Here is a 16,106-nt window from a genome sequence, read left to right as displayed (position 1 = left end):
ACTTAAATTCTTATGATAAAAAGAAAAATATTGTCAATCCCACCAAACTGTCAACCAGTTTGTCATGAACGCCCAGCCTGTCTCAGATACAGCAATCTGAACAGCTGGCAGTGACTGGCGTCACCTTAGTTACTTAGCAATGAATACACCTTTTCTGCCACCACAAAGGATTTATTATGGTGTAAGTACATTCACCAGAATCACTTATTAATGTTTCACACTTAAATCATATACACATATAGCATGAGCCTCCCTGGCAGGGCCATCTTTTCTATTGGGCACGATGGGCAGGTGCCCGGGGGCTCCACGGGCAAGGGGGCCCCATAGACAGGGTTCTTAATTAAAATAAATAATCCTGCAAAAGAAAAAAACCTGCAAAAAAAACTTCAAGGGTCACTGAGCAAGTACATCTATCTATCTCTATCTCTATATATCTATATCTATATCTGTATCTCTATACATATATATATATATATATATATATATATATATATATAGGCCCCAGTGCACGGCTTTGCCCAGGGGTCCATAATGTTGTTAAGATGGCCCTGCTCCCTGGGCTTCGTAAATTCTCAAATCACTGGAGAATACACTAGATCAGGGGTTGGCAACCTTTTTCTATCAGAGTGCCGGCTAAAATCTAGTGAAGCCCAGGTGTGCCAGTTGGGTTTGATATATATATATATACATACATACATGGCTGCCTAGAAAAATTCATGGCCCCAGTACAGCAACTTCATGTGTCCCCCCTTATAGTCAAGCATGGTAAAAAAAAAATGCTGTGCCGCCGCGGAGCAACATTTTTTTTGCCATACAAGTGGTTGTACAATTGGGGCGTGGCAGTGCATCATTGGGAGCATGTCTAGCAGGTGAAAAGCACCAGGCCACCCTCTTACAGAAAAATGCATTACTCACATATGCCCCCTTGCTCAGCAGCTTTGCTCACAAATGTCCCCTCTGCCCACATGCTTTAATCACACGTGCCTCCCTCTGCCCACATACTATAATCACACTTGTCCCCCCTCTGCCCAACACTTTTAGTCACACATGCCCCTCTCCATCACCTTTAGTCACAAATGCCCCCTCTCCAGCACACCTTCTTCTTACCTTATTCTCCACTGCACAGCATGGGAAGATATCCAGCAGCCCGCTGAGTACCATGTGACCACTGCAGTCACATGACCTTTAAAATTATTTTCAAAGATAGGTCTCCAGTGGGGACTCGGGCCACCAAGCAGGTGGTAGCCGCCCCCTCCCCTCTCGGCTATATATATATATATATATATATATATATATATATATGTCTCATTTTATGAGGCTAATATCATATTAACAGTTAGGGACCAGCAAAAAAACGATATGCCGCACAGTAGTGCCCCAGTTCACTTCATACCTCATAGTTGCCCCCAGAAACTCATAGTATGCCACAGTTGCCCCCACAAATACATGGTATGCCACAGTTGCCCCCAGAAACACATAGTATGCCACAGTTGCCCCCAGAAACACATAGTATGCCACAGTTGCCCTCAGAAATACGTAGCATGCCACAGTTGCCCGCACAAATACATAGCATGCCACAGTTGCCCTCAGAAATACGTAGCATGCCACAGTTGCCCACACAAATACATAGCATGCCACAGTTGCCCCCACAAATACATAATATGCCACAGTTGCCCCCACAAATACATAGCATGCCACAGTTGCCCCCACAAATACATAATATGCCACAGTTGCCCCCACAAATACATAGCATGCCACAGTTGCCCCCACAAATACATAATATGCCACAGTTGCCCCCACAAATACATAGTATGCCACAGTTGCCCCCACAAATATATAGTATGCCATAGTTGCCCCCAGAAATATATATGCCACAGTTGCCCCCACAAATACATAGCATGCCACAGTTGCCCCCACAAATACATAATATGCCACAGTTGCCCCCACAAATACATAGCATGCCACAGTTGCCCCCACAAATACATAATATGCCACAGTTGCCCCACAAATACATAATATGCCACAGTTGCCCCCATAAATACAAAGTATGCCATATTTTCCCCCCAGAAATATATAATATGCCACAGTTGCCACCAGAAATATATAATATGCCACAGTTGCCCTCAGAAATATATAGTATGCCACAGTTGCCCCACAAATACATAATATGCCACAGTTGCCCCCATAAATACAAAGTATGCCATATTTGCCCCCACAAATACATAATATGCCACAGTTGCCCCACAAATACATAATATGCCACAGTTGCCCCCACAAATACAAAGTATGCCATATTTGCCCCCAGAAATATATAATATGCCACAGTTGCCACCAGAAATATATAATATTGCATAGTTGCCCCCAGAAATATATAGTATGCCATAGTTGCCCCCAGAAATATATAGTATGCCATAGTTGCCCCCAGAAATATATAATATGCCACAGTTGCCCCCACAAATACATAGCATGCCACAGTTGCCCCCAAAAATACATAATATGCCACAGTTGCCCCCACAAATACATAGCATGCCACAGTTGCCCCCACAAATACATAATATGCCACAGTTGCCCCACAAATACATAATATGCCACAGTTGCCCCCATAAATACAAAATATGCCATATTTGCCCCCAGAAATATATACGGTAATATGCCACAGTTGCCACCAGAAATATATAATATGCCACAGTTGTGTGGTGAATCATCCCACACACGTTGCCGCTGTGGAGGCTGGGAGTTTCCGGTTCTGGACTATAAAAGTCAGACCCAGGACTCCGCCAGGTCTCCTCCTGCCTGCCTGCCCCTGAACAACTAGCACTACACTACACTACAGAAAACACACAGTACAAAAAATATATATTACACTATAGGAAAGTCAATATACTATTCTATAGGGATACACTACAGAAAATATATATTACACTATAGGAAAGGCAATATACTATTCTATATGGATACACTACAGAAAATATATATTACGCTACACTACAAAAAATATATATTATACTACACTACACTATAGAAATACACTATACTACATAAAACCTACATTATGCTACAGAAAAGGATTATACTACAGGAACGTTCCCTACATTGCAGATAAAGAATTGGATACAGGATACAAGGATTTGATAAGTATCATTGATAATAATATATATATCTATAAAGCTATATGTGTTTGTAATGTTGATTTGACTATTTATATACATATATTGTTTGATATCTGTGATAGTTAAATCAATAAATGTATGTAAAGATAATAATGCAAGGAGAGTGTAAGGGATAAAGGTGGTGAACCTAGGGTTAATTTTATATTGATATACTATGTTATGTTGAACAACATTATGATATATGTGTGAACTGTGAATGCAGGGTTTTCTGTTTTAACAGTAAAATGCTTTTATTTAAATACATACATGTGAGTATTGGTTATTTATAACAAATATATATTGTGAAGTACTGCTGAAATACAGTGGTTATTCGATAAATAATTCTGTAAAGCTTAAGTGTTATTTTGTGTGGTCAAAAGACTGAGTAACGCAACACTGTGTAAGGAAAAGTGTATAAAAGTGCAAGTTTTATAACGAGTATCTGACAACAGAATAAGAGCATAGCATTTGCATTTAAAGCACAACCACAGGTCCTTTTACATTGGCGATCCAACTGTTTTAATTGTGATATTTATACTAGGATATAGTAGTGAAAATTGTTATATTGTAAACCTAATTCGGTAGAGGGGCGGGGACGAATAGCATAGGTACATGAAGGAGGTGATGATTATGTGTTATTAGCGTACGCTTTTTCTGGAAAGAGGTTTGGACAGATAACATTGTTTTACTTGAGGCCTAGAAGAAATACAATTAATTACAGTGAATCTAGTTTAAAATTTAAAGTTTCTTGGATACTCGTTGTTTAATTTCTTTCTTTAAGAAGGAACAGTTTGTCGTAATGTGAGCGTTTGTGAGAAACGTGGATTCACTTTTTAAGGTTGCAGCAGTCGTTTGGAAGTGTCCTGCTGAAAGGAAGAGGATCTTTCTGGAAGCAGCATTTTTAAGTCTCTTGGGCTTAAGGGGACCAGTAGTACTACACTGAACACTGAACACAGAAAAAAATTACTTCTGTATCTGGACCGGCAAGTATGAATTTTATTACCATCGAAAAGTTGTCAGCAAATAGTATGTTTAACCCAGTGATATCTCATAATTACACATCTGCTGAAAATTTATGGTCAACACTTTTACAACACGCTTATAAACATGATGCGCTGTGTATTAACAGGAGAACCGTGTTCAACAAAAAAACTAAACATCTCCAAATGTTAGCTAAATTGGTACATGCTTACGAAGATGGACATCTGAACACGCTGAGCTGTTATTTAAACACAAAAAGGGAGCTGAATCAAATTCTCATTGTCATTTCTGCACTGAAAAGGTTAAAAGTGTTACCATACTTGAAGCACAATTAGAAGACAAAGATATAGCCAATATAGACAGGGGAAGGCAGATATGCTCAATTCCCAATTATTAGAGAGAGAGAGAGAGAGAGAGAAAGAAAAATATTACACAGATGTTGGTAAGGAATTGGCAGAATTGTATATAAAGATTAATGTATTCAGGGATAAGGTAACATCTAATGAAGTTCTAATTGCTGAATTACAAAGTGATTTAATCAATAGAACACGGACGATAACAAATATGCAAAAAATAATCAATGAATTATCACCCTTCTCCACAACACTTAATACATCCATGCCTAAAAAGCAGGTATGTACAACAGATGAGAGAAGCAGTGAAATGGGGAGTATGTGACATAATATGCCCATACTTACTCCTGTGGTAGATCAGAGAGATCCAATAGCCTCAGTGGCTGACCCTGTAGCACGCACATTAACTTATTCCCCAACACCCATGGGGAATGAATCTAATGGTCGTGCACAATTTTTGGATGATCAAGTTTGTGGCCTAGGCAGCGGTTGGGAAACTATACATACTGCTTCTACACCACAAACAAGTTACGGTAATGGCACAGGATTGCATGTTCCCCATCAAAATTATAGTATGGAGAAGACTCAATTTCTGTTGAAAATCCGTAAGGAAATTCCAAAATATGATCCCAGTATAGACCCTTTTACCTCTTGTGATATTTTTGAGGGACATTGTGACAAATTTAGTCTTGCCCCAGAACATCGCATGGACTTGTTTAAATTGTGGTTACCCACTCACCTCAATCAGAGGTATGCAGCAACTGGAAATAGTGCTCCAAAAATGGTGGTCAATTTCACGATGAGGAAGAGAGACTTTCTGTCCTCATGAAATTGACAACTGGTCATTGGGAAGTTACCCCAGAGATCCTAACTTTGAACCAACCATTCACGATGAGCCATTGTCTCTATGTGGTAGGTTTGAAGCAATGTATAGAAAGTAACCAAAGATCAAGGTTCTACAAGGCATGATACTCATGTTTGTGGAAAAGTTTCCATACATTGACACAACAATTCGCTTAAGTGCGGCTAAAGAACCAATGCTTGCAGACGCAGCGTACAGTACAGTACAGTACGAAGAGTACAGGCAAAATTTAATGAAACATAGGAAGTCACTGAAGATCAGGGAATATGTTTTGGTAAATGGCAGATCACAAGATAACCGTTACACAATATATGGCAATGTGTGCAGACAGACACATATTACCCCTACAGCTCCTTCACAGGAGAAAAGGGTGAATGTACAATGTTATGCATGCCTAAAGTTTGGCCATGTAAGACGTAACTGTCCACAGGGTGTTCGCAAAGAGTATATAAATGACTCTGAACACTTGGGCAATAACAATGGCCTCACGTTAGAGAGTTAGATGTGCAAACACATACCCAGTCAAAGCTGCAGAAGCTGAATCAGATGCAAAAATGTGTGTCGCTTGTAAGTACACATACTGGCCAAACAGGACAGTCTCCTGTACAGTTCCATAACTCAGTGACTCCACAGACACAGAACTCTTTAGAACAGGTAAACAATTGTGACGTACAGAAAGAACTTGCGAATCTTGTGCAACTAGATTAAGGGTTAGGGACCCCTAAGAATCTGGCACCAATATGCAATATCATATTGGATTCCTCAGGGAGATCCCACATAATGGCCAGAATAAAAAATTAATTATTCGAAATTATGCTTGAAACTGGAGAAGAAATTCCAATCACCAATGTAGAACATGATTTACTGCCAGACAGCCCTCAGTGTGTGGTAACTGGATTTGATCACCAACAAGGGGGCTAAGAGCCCAAAAAATTGAAGAAGTTGCTTTGGAAATCAACAATGATTTCACTTTAAAAATTCCTATGTGGTATTATTCAGGTTATGATAACATTATCAGAACTCAAAGATCTGTGTGATAAAGAAACATCACTTAGGACCACCCACACAAGAAATTGGTGGAAGTCAACATGGTTATACACAAATGGCTAGAGGTCTCACATAACACAGACCTTGAACCTATTGTATACAAATAGCCAGAGCTGTGGGCTCAAGGGAAGAATGATTGTGGAAAGATGATTGATGTTCAGGTGGACATACAAGGACCAGATCCACCACCTCAACGTCAATATCGTTTCCCCCCTGAAGCTATGGAACCAGTGATAGAAGCTGTGACTGATTTAGAAGCATGGCCTGTCAAGGAGAAGGAGACCAACACCTGGAGACTCACAATTGAGGTCAGGGTTTTGAATAAATATACCCCCAGCACAGGTGGTAGCAGAGACACCAGACATATTGGCAAGAATAAACGTCAAAAGTAAGCTATTATCTACCATTGATGTAGCCAATGGTTTCTTTTCGATACCATTGACAGAAAGCTGCCGTTACAAATTTGCGTTCACTGTGCAAGATACGCAATACATGTTTTGCGCATTACCCCAAGGATTTTACAGAAGCCCCACATATTTCCATCAGGCATTAGCAGAAGTACTGAGTGTATTTTCACACCCAGAATGCCTGCTGCAATATGAGGATGATCTACTACTCCATACAGAGATTATGGAGTAACATTTGACAATCCTACAGAAAAGCTAGCCCTCCTTGTACGTGCAGGGCTCAAATTGAGTCCTTACAAAGCAAACCTGGCTAGGTCAGAGGTCACATTTCTGGGAGTCAAGATCACTCATGGGACAAAAGGTATAATGGCCGCCCAGCTGAGGCAATGGTCAAATTACCTAGACCAAATACCCTACAAGATTTGTGAAAATTCCTTGGGTTTACAAACTTCAGGAATGAGTTCATAAAGAATTTTGCTACAAAAGCGAAACCTCAATATGAGGTGAGGAACCCTCATTGAAAAGGATGGGCGGAAGCACAGGAAGAGGCATTTTCTACTCTGAAAAGAGATCTCTCTTCTGCCCCAGTTTTGGCCACTCAACATCCAGAGGGTGAGCTGGCAATTCAGGCTCACGGTGGCCCAGAGTCCATATGGACATTCTTACTACAAGAAGTAGGATCTGTGACTAGACCACTAGGGTATTTCTCAAACTTTCTCCTGTGGAAAGAGGTTTTGACGAATGTGCAAAACAACTGGCTGCAATACATTATGCTGTCAAAGTGACAGAAGATATTTTTTTTAGACCCCTCACTATACAAACCCCACACTTTCCATTAACCCTTCTACTCCAGGACATGCTGCCTGGTGTCTCTCAACAGAGGTTTGGGAGATGGATAATGGATTTGAGTGGGCGCAATCTCAAAGTAAGTCACAAGGCCAAATATGTATTGTCTCAACTGCTAAACACAGCAGGGACGAAACACGACTGTGGACAAATATCATATTATGAAACAATGACTTTGTTTAGACAAACAGCACATCCGGATGACCGAGTCATTTTTGTTGATGGGTCTCACACGGATGGGAAATATGTGACAGGTTATGCAGTCTTGGATAAGACTACAGGGCTTCAGAGTCCTGTTAAATTACCTGGTCATACAGTAAACTTGAGTTGCATTTATTTTAAGATACATGCAACTCAAAACTTGGTAGGTCTCAACCTTGTTCTTCTTGTATTCATATAAACAGGGGCAGAATATGGCCTGGCTGGGTTCCATAGCAAAATTTTGGGGAAAGACTGTGGTTCTGGACCATCTCTCCTGAGTCTCTACTCAGGATTGAGTCTGTCACACCCCCTGAAGTGGCAATAGTTCATATGACACTGGTAACAATAATTTATGACTTCCAAGATTTCTTACTAGTGCAACGGACACAAAACTTTAAATGAAACATGGTTCAGTCAGTAGATTTTTTCAAGCCTATAATTCTGCAATGCTGGTACACACCGCAGCATACTTTTTAATTTAATATAATTTAGGGAATTTCTTACATGAGATTAGTGATCAAAGTGGACCGGTATATATTATTATGACATACCGCCACTTCTCCTACATTCTCCTACAACTTTGATTGCAATACTATAAATCTCCATTCACTTACATTTTCCATACCACCATTTCTAAATTTCCATACCACCACTTCTAAATATCCACTTCGACCACTGCATGAGATCCTTTGGCAACCCTGCATTGTGAGTGCAAAAAGGCAACTACAAATGTATCCATGCAAAATACACCAATCTCTAAAGAAAACGTCATAATACCAAATTGTTATTCATGTATCAAAATATACCTTTGCTAAAAGTTGTGCATTAGGCTGGTTACGTGATTGTATCAGCCATGCATTGATAGGCAACACTTGCACTTGTGGCTGCACTTGCATGCATTAAGAATACACCATTAACCCACAATGTATTTATAGCGCACGCAACTAAGTAGAGCAGGCAACGTCCAAAATATTTTGCTGTGACACCACCACTACAGACTGCATTGGAACCAATGGGTTCCATTTCCTTATGAGTTTACAACATTTTATTAACATTTAAAAAAATACTACTAAAATCATGTTTTTTGATGCCAGTAGGTAAGGAAACTTAAAGAACAATATTAAAAAAAGATTAAAACACAAAATACAATCATGCATGAACATTATTAATGTATATTTATTTAAAAAAGACTGAGGATGCCAAGGTTATATAGCTTAAATATACAAATAAAGAAACATGCCTGAAATTGAGGAACATACTAGAATAAACAGATTCTGGAATGTTTAAGGATATAACATTACTGATAACTTACCTTCCATAGCGTATCTCATATCCTGAGCGAAGAGACTCCACATAACTTCAGCACTGATTTTACCAACGTTTAGCTCTTGGGGGAACCTGATTATACAGACAGATAGGTGGGTAGAAAGCAGTACATGAAAGACTACAAGTAAAATTGAGTATGACATAGTTTTAGTATTGAAGTGAAGACATGACTAAGGCTAGAGATGCTCAAAATACTCAAACCGGTTTGAAAAGTAAATCTAATTTAGTTAGAAGGTCAAGAACACGTTTACAGTAAATCTTAAATAGACCCCGATTCGAAATTTGCAGCTCAAATTCTTTGTTTGTTTATAAGGTTTGCTGCTTGTATTCGCAGTTCGACATTCTCTCTGAGATTTGCTGTTCTCATAACAGGTAAAATCTATCAATTTAAGTTCAAATAGATTTGAGTGGCTAAACAGACTTGAACATGTCATACATGTTCACTATGCTTAAATTTAGCAGAATTGTTTAGTGTTAAAAGACATGATTTTTGATGCCAATTGTATAAAGATGGTGACCGTACAATTGTGTGCTGAATTTAACTGGATTGTAGGTTTAACTAGCTAAATACATAATTAAAATAACTTTGCTAAAACATAATGATGGATTTTATAGTTTGGTATTTTGTAATGAGCAGAAAGGGATCTGACTGGGGAGTTGTAGACTCACACGCACATGAATACAAAGATTTTCCAGGGTGCAAACAGGGTGGATTTTTAAAGCTAATCAGAAAGGAGTTTTCAGTAGCAAGCCATGTGTATACAATGTACACTGGAAAGTATTGTCAATAAAAAGCTAAACCTGACAAACATAAGCATTCATGTTCCCTTTCACAGATTATTTAATTTAATGAGGGCGATATCAGTTATTAAATAGTACTGTGGAAACATTGAGTTTAAGAGGGGAAAAACTAAAGAAACATAGGTAGGCAGTGATTATACATGGCTTTACACCTGAAATACCTCAGCAACACAGAGACTGGGCTCGCAAAGGGGTTGTAATGTCATCTTAGATGGAGGGAAATAATTGAGCCTGATTTATAGTTGGATGTATGTTCATTTGTGGTATGTAAAAATATGCATTTTCTTACAGCACATGTACACCAAAATGCAGCTGTGTAAAGATTTAGAGTTGAGTGTACGTTGCTCTTTGAGAGGCACTTTAAGTCCTTTCTCATGTAAGTTGAATACAGCAAGGGCATAGAGACACAAGTCAACCACTCCTTAGAGATGAATCCTGTTTTGACTTTCACATATCCTTAAAATACGTCTTATAGGGTGCATATCTTTGCACATCCCATAGGTATGGTTTTATTTTCTGTGTTGATAATAAATAGTCGCACCTCTGAGATGGATGTAACTATGCAGTAGATTACAAGTTGCATGTATTTTAAAATGTTTATCGCTCTTACTGGTTTAGACATGGGGTGTATGAATTCTTATCCTCCTCTATTATAGACACTATCAAAGTTATTAACTTTGACCAAAAATCCAGGTTCTTGATGCTGGGACCTTGCTCTTCGGGGGGCAACTCCCCCTTTTTAGCCTGTAACAGACAAAACAGGATAGTAGTAGTAACATTTGTATAGATTATTTCTAATTAATAGTACACCTTGAAATACACTTTCAATAATCAATACTCTTAAAAAAAAGACAGTAAACTGAATCTACACTGGTAAGCTGCACAATTCCCAATGTTTCCATAGGATAACTGAACTTGCAAGGGTTTAGAACAGTGTTGGCTAACCTGTGGCACTCCAGGTGTTGTGAAACTACAAGCCCCAGCATGCTTTGCCAATATATAGCAGCTTATTGCTTGAAGGGTATGCTGGGATTTGTAGTTTCACAAACTGGTTTAGGGGGCCTAAAGCACTAAATGAGTGACATTGGCAGGGGCGCACAGAGCATTTTTAAGGGGGGGTTTCCCCTCCACCGGAAAAAAAAAAAAGCGAGAGAGCTGCCGCGCATGCGCAGCAGCTCCATTTAGGCAGCACTGTACTATACAACAGCCACGGCGCTGTCAAAGAAGCGTCTGCGTGAGTTGTCTCACGGCTGTTCCAGAGGCACCTCTATTTTTTACTAATTGAATCTGCCCCTATGTCACTTATGCCCCCACAAAATGTCACCCTCCACACTTGCTCTACTAGCCGCTTCCACCGACCCTCCCTGCTATAGTCCTCTATGATGAGCCATATAGATAGATACAACTGTCAAAATAAATACTTAAAAAAAGAAAGCTGTAATCTATTTGGAAATTAGTTACTTTTGCACAGATGTGGTTCCAAAGATAATTAAGCAATTGACATTCCTTCTAGCGTAAGACCATATATAAATTTGAACAAGTCCAACTGCCAATTTTGCAACGCCAATGCCCTTTTGTGATGTCATGCACCTACTATTGCAGAAATAGTAGTTTAATGGGTTTGAAGGCCATCTTGGCAGCATTGGCTGGAGTGCAGCATCCAATAGGAGGAGTTGGGCCTAATTTTAAGCCAATGTCCACAAAAGGACATCATTTTTCCATATCTCTGAAGTGCCAGAGATGTGGTCTCATCCTGTGCATGTAACAGGACACATTTTGTACTTTCCTGTTTCAGTTCTACGGAAATGCTTATTCTTAGGTGCCCTTCCAGTAATGTAATAAAGAAGTTCAACCATACAGAAGTGACAAGTAATGAAAAAAAGGCCCTGATGTCCCCCCATTCTTGCAATCCATGTGAGACATGTATGAACTAAACCAAGTAGTAATTTTGGAGAAAACTGCAAAGCTGAAATTAATAAAAACGGGGTTGCTAAAGTAGTTGTACCTTGAAGTGACATTTCACTAAAAGTTAGGAGAAGATTGATTTTTTTTGATTCTTCAAGAGCTTGCCATGAACTTGCTTTAAAAGGTGTAACAAGGAAGAGATTCCTAGATGGTTAAGGTCCCTCTAATGACTGTGGCTTTACAAACGCTACATATGGCTAGACAACTGTTGTGAGGATTTGGGTAAAAATAATTCTACACATAAGAGATGGATTTCTTGGTCTCATGCATAAGCATGGCAATGGCCTTTTTGTTCTCACTGGTAAGAACTGCTTTCACTGGTGCATGACTTGCCACTGTTGAGTTCATTAGCAGCATTGTTAGCTTAGCTGCCTTAAGCTTATTGGTAGCATGTTTTGTGGGGGCCCAAACAAACCAAGCACTTCAGCTACAAAACTGGCACTCCTTGTCGCTGGTGTGCTTGGTTTGTTAACGTGTGCATGTCCTTTTTAAGCTCCAACATACCAAGGACAATTCCATCTTGCGCTATTTTTCTTTTCAGCTACTTCTGTGTGGCAATGTTTTCTAGATGTGCTATAAACTGCCGTGTGCTTTGCAAAACTTAGCTTTCCCAGATGACTCAGCACAATATTTTGACATCTGGTCTGATCTAAAAGAATTGCCTAAAATTCGTGACACCTCTGCCATAACTCCACCTGCTCCTACTATCAACGTCCAAAGAACGGTGGAGGATTATTTTAATGACAGCATACAAGTAGACATGCAATTTGGAGACTCTTGTACAAACTTGCTTTGCAATACCTAAACTGCCCACCCTCTAGTGTGTACTCAGAAAGAGTTTTCAGCACAGCCGGGAACCTTGTCAGCGATCAACGTAGGAGGCTGCATCCTTAAAATGTGGAAAAAATGATGTTCATCAAAATGAACTACAAAATGAACTACAAATTCCACGGGGAAGGCCTTTACAGACAATTAAATCAATATTCAGAGACTTCTCTAATGGTGGATTCCAGGTGGAATTAATTAATATTGTGTGAGGATGATGTACACACTGATGGGAGTGAAGCTAATGACAACAACATAATGCTACTGTAGAGTTCATTGACAGCACTGTTGGGCTTAAGGCAGCTAAGCTATTGGTAGCTTATTTTGTGTGGGCCCAAACGAACCAAGCACATCAGCCACAAAAGTGGCATTCCTTGTCGCTGGATTGCTTGGTTTGTTAAACTGTACATGTTCTTTTTAATATCTAACATTAGGTTGGGAGAGAGGGCCCAAGGACAATTCCATCTTGCACCATTTTTCTTTTCTGCCACTGCTATATGACAATGTTTCCTACATGTGCTATGAACTGCCGTGTGTTTGTGCCATTGCTCTGTTGCAGTACCCAGCCAGCTCGCTGCAGTCTTTGGCCGAAAGTGGATGAAAATAATATTGTGACCTGTGAGGTGTTCAAAATTGAGTAGAAATGACTGGAAATTAGTGTTATTGAGGTTAATAATAATGTAGGAACAAAAAAGAGCCAAATTATATGATTTAAGCATATTTTAGCAATTAAAAAATACAGATCCAAAACCAAAACACACGTGGGCGGTTTTGCCAAAACCAAAACACGAAATTAATACAGATTCAAAACCATAACCAAAACACGGGGGTCAGTGAATATGTCTAGCTTAAACTAATAAATCTATGTTTACACTCACAAAGGAACCTATATGATGTGATGATATTTTGAGCATGAGCAATACATTAACTTTCTCTTTCCTGCCATTGGGGGACACTGCGAGACATTGGGTTATAGTAGGTGGACCAGGAGTCTAGGCACTTATCAAACTTGATTAACAAACAAGCTCCTCCCCTACTATGCCCCTCCTCTCTGACAGTTACCTCAGTTTAAGTTAAGTGCCTCAGGAGACAGTGCACTTTGGTATAGACTCCTGCCTATACTGTGTTTAGAGTTAGTTTATTTCACATTTTTATTTTTCATTCATTCTCTCTTTTTTTTTGGTTGAAAATGGTCAAGCACCCACGATCATCTGGACAGACAGATATTCACACGGTCAAAAGCCACACGTCTCTCTCTCACCTGGTGGTTAAAGAGACATCATCTGGAAAGGGACCAGTCATTCCAGGAATGGAACTGGACCCTGATCACCACAGACTCCACACTGTCTGGGTGGGGACCTCTAAGGTTCCATGGACTCTGGTCTCCTCTGGAGGCCAAGGTACCCATAAATGTTTTAGAACTCAGGGTGGTTCACAGAGTGTTAGTTCAGGGACAACAGTTTTTGACCGGGAAACCCTTAAGAATTCAATCAGATAACGGACGGCTGTGGTGTATCTAAATCATCAAGGCGGAACATGCAGATCAATGGCAATGCAGGAAACGTCCAAGATCATGGCCTGTGCGGAATCTCAGCCATCTTCATTCCCGGGGTGGAAAATTGGGAGGCCAACTTTCTCAGTTGGCACAAGATTCACCCCAGGGAATGGTCTCTTCACAAGGACGTCTTTGCTCTCCTAGTAGAACGTTGGGGCGTTCCAGACATACACCTCATGGCGGCCAGACAAAACTTTCAGGTTACTCTCTACAGCTCGAAGTCAAGGGATCCTCAAGCGGGATACATAGATGCCAAGACGATACCATGGCGTTTCCGTCTAGTGTACCTTTTCCCAATTCCAATGCTTCCTTGGGTGCTAAAGAAGCTAAAAAGAGAACGCGTTTCGCCTCTCATTGGCCTCACAGGGAGTGGTTCTCAGACATTCTGGGAATGGCGGCTGTGCCCTCCTTTCATTTGTCTCTTCGTCCAGACCTTCTGATTTAGGGACCTCTCCGTTTCCATGCTTTAGATCGTCTGACACGACGTAGCTACTGAAACATCAATCCTTAAATTCAGAGGTTTTTCAGATGGTGTAGTTGCCACCATGATCAGAGTCAGGAAGTACAATTTAAATAAACAGAGTTTATATTGGCTGGTGTGAGTCTCAAGGTTGTCACACATCTTTCCTTTTTACAAGCTTGCTTTCCTTTTTACAGGCGGGTCTTGATAAGGGACTCCAGTTGGGGTCCCTTGAGGTACAGGTTTCGGCACTGTCTGTTTATTTTCAACACCACCTGGCTGTTTTAAAAGATGTCCAGACTTTTTTACAGGGGGTTCTTCATGTTCAGTCCCCCTTTGTTCATCCTGTGGAACCATGGGACCTAAATCTTGTATTAAGGGCGCTCACCAAGGCCCCCTTCGAACCTTTGGAGTCTGTAGATTTGCATAATGTCACCTGGAAGGTGGTGTTTCTCTTTGCCATCGCTTCTGCTATACGTGTATCAGAGCTGGGGGAGCTATGCTGTGTTCCCCCTTTGTACCTTTTCATGAAGATGGGCAGTGCTTTGCACTAAACCATCTTTTGTTCCAAAGGTGGCGTCTAGATTTCACATAAATCAAGAAATTGTGGTGCCCACCTACCGTCCTTCCTCCACGGATTCTGATGACACTTTAACGCTGTTGGATGTAGTTCGGGCAGTTTGTTGTTATGTAGATATCATGTCTTCGGTCCGTAAGACAAAGGACCTTTTCATCCTTTATGATGCTCATAAACGAGGCTGGCCGTTTATGAGCTATGGCAGGAAAGAGAAAATAGAATTTTTACTCACCGTACTTTGTTTATAGTTTTAGCCTGTTGGCCCTTTCTCTCGACTTTATACAAAACTGAGGTAACTGTCAGAAAGGAGGGGCATAATAGGGGAGGAGCTTGTTTGTTAATCCAGTTTGATAAGAGCCTAGACTCCTGGTCCACCTACTATACCCCAATGTCTCACAGTGTTCCCCAATAGAGTCAGAGAAACAGATTTTACGGTGAGTAAAAATTCTATTTTTTCCAAGTAGTGGGCAAGTTATTGAACTTGGAGAATCACATTTCTTAATGATTTTTTTTATTAGAGTGTATTACTGTACATCATTTATGTGCTACACACAGAGAGATAATTGTAAGATCTCACTGAATATGATCACATCACAAACAACAACTGTATCATGCATGGACAATATTATGGGTGGTTGTGGAACAGCTCTTGAGAGGGTTTTCTTATTGTATCTATAAAATTAAAGCTACATACATTTCTCATATCACATACCTCCAAATAAAGCTCCACAAACATGTATAAACTTATATA

The 16,106-nt window shown here is 40.0% G+C and overlaps 1 protein-coding gene across 9 annotated transcripts in view; it reads right to left on the bottom strand.

Moving 5' to 3' along the window:
* The window catches only part of UNC13A (unc-13 homolog A), a 179,967-nt gene that overhangs the window by 78,374 nt on the left and 85,487 nt on the right, over positions 1 to 16,106 (bottom strand). For all 9 annotated transcript variants that reach the window (XM_075204761.1, XM_075204754.1, XM_075204755.1 and 6 more), the window contains 2 exons: positions 10,584 to 10,717; positions 9,159 to 9,244 (listed from right to left, as the gene is read on the bottom strand). In XM_075204761.1, the coding sequence (XP_075060862.1) occupies positions 9,159 to 9,244; positions 10,584 to 10,717 (220 nt within the window). The remainder of the gene's footprint in view (positions 1 to 9,158; positions 9,245 to 10,583; positions 10,718 to 16,106) is intronic.

The sequence above is a fragment of the Mixophyes fleayi genome, chromosome 1 (assembly GCF_038048845.1).
Source record: "Mixophyes fleayi isolate aMixFle1 chromosome 1, aMixFle1.hap1, whole genome shotgun sequence".
Taxonomy (NCBI): domain Eukaryota; kingdom Metazoa; phylum Chordata; class Amphibia; order Anura; family Limnodynastidae; genus Mixophyes; species Mixophyes fleayi.
Note: the sequence above shows the minus strand (reverse complement) of the source record. Positions and strands in the feature narration are given on the sequence as shown.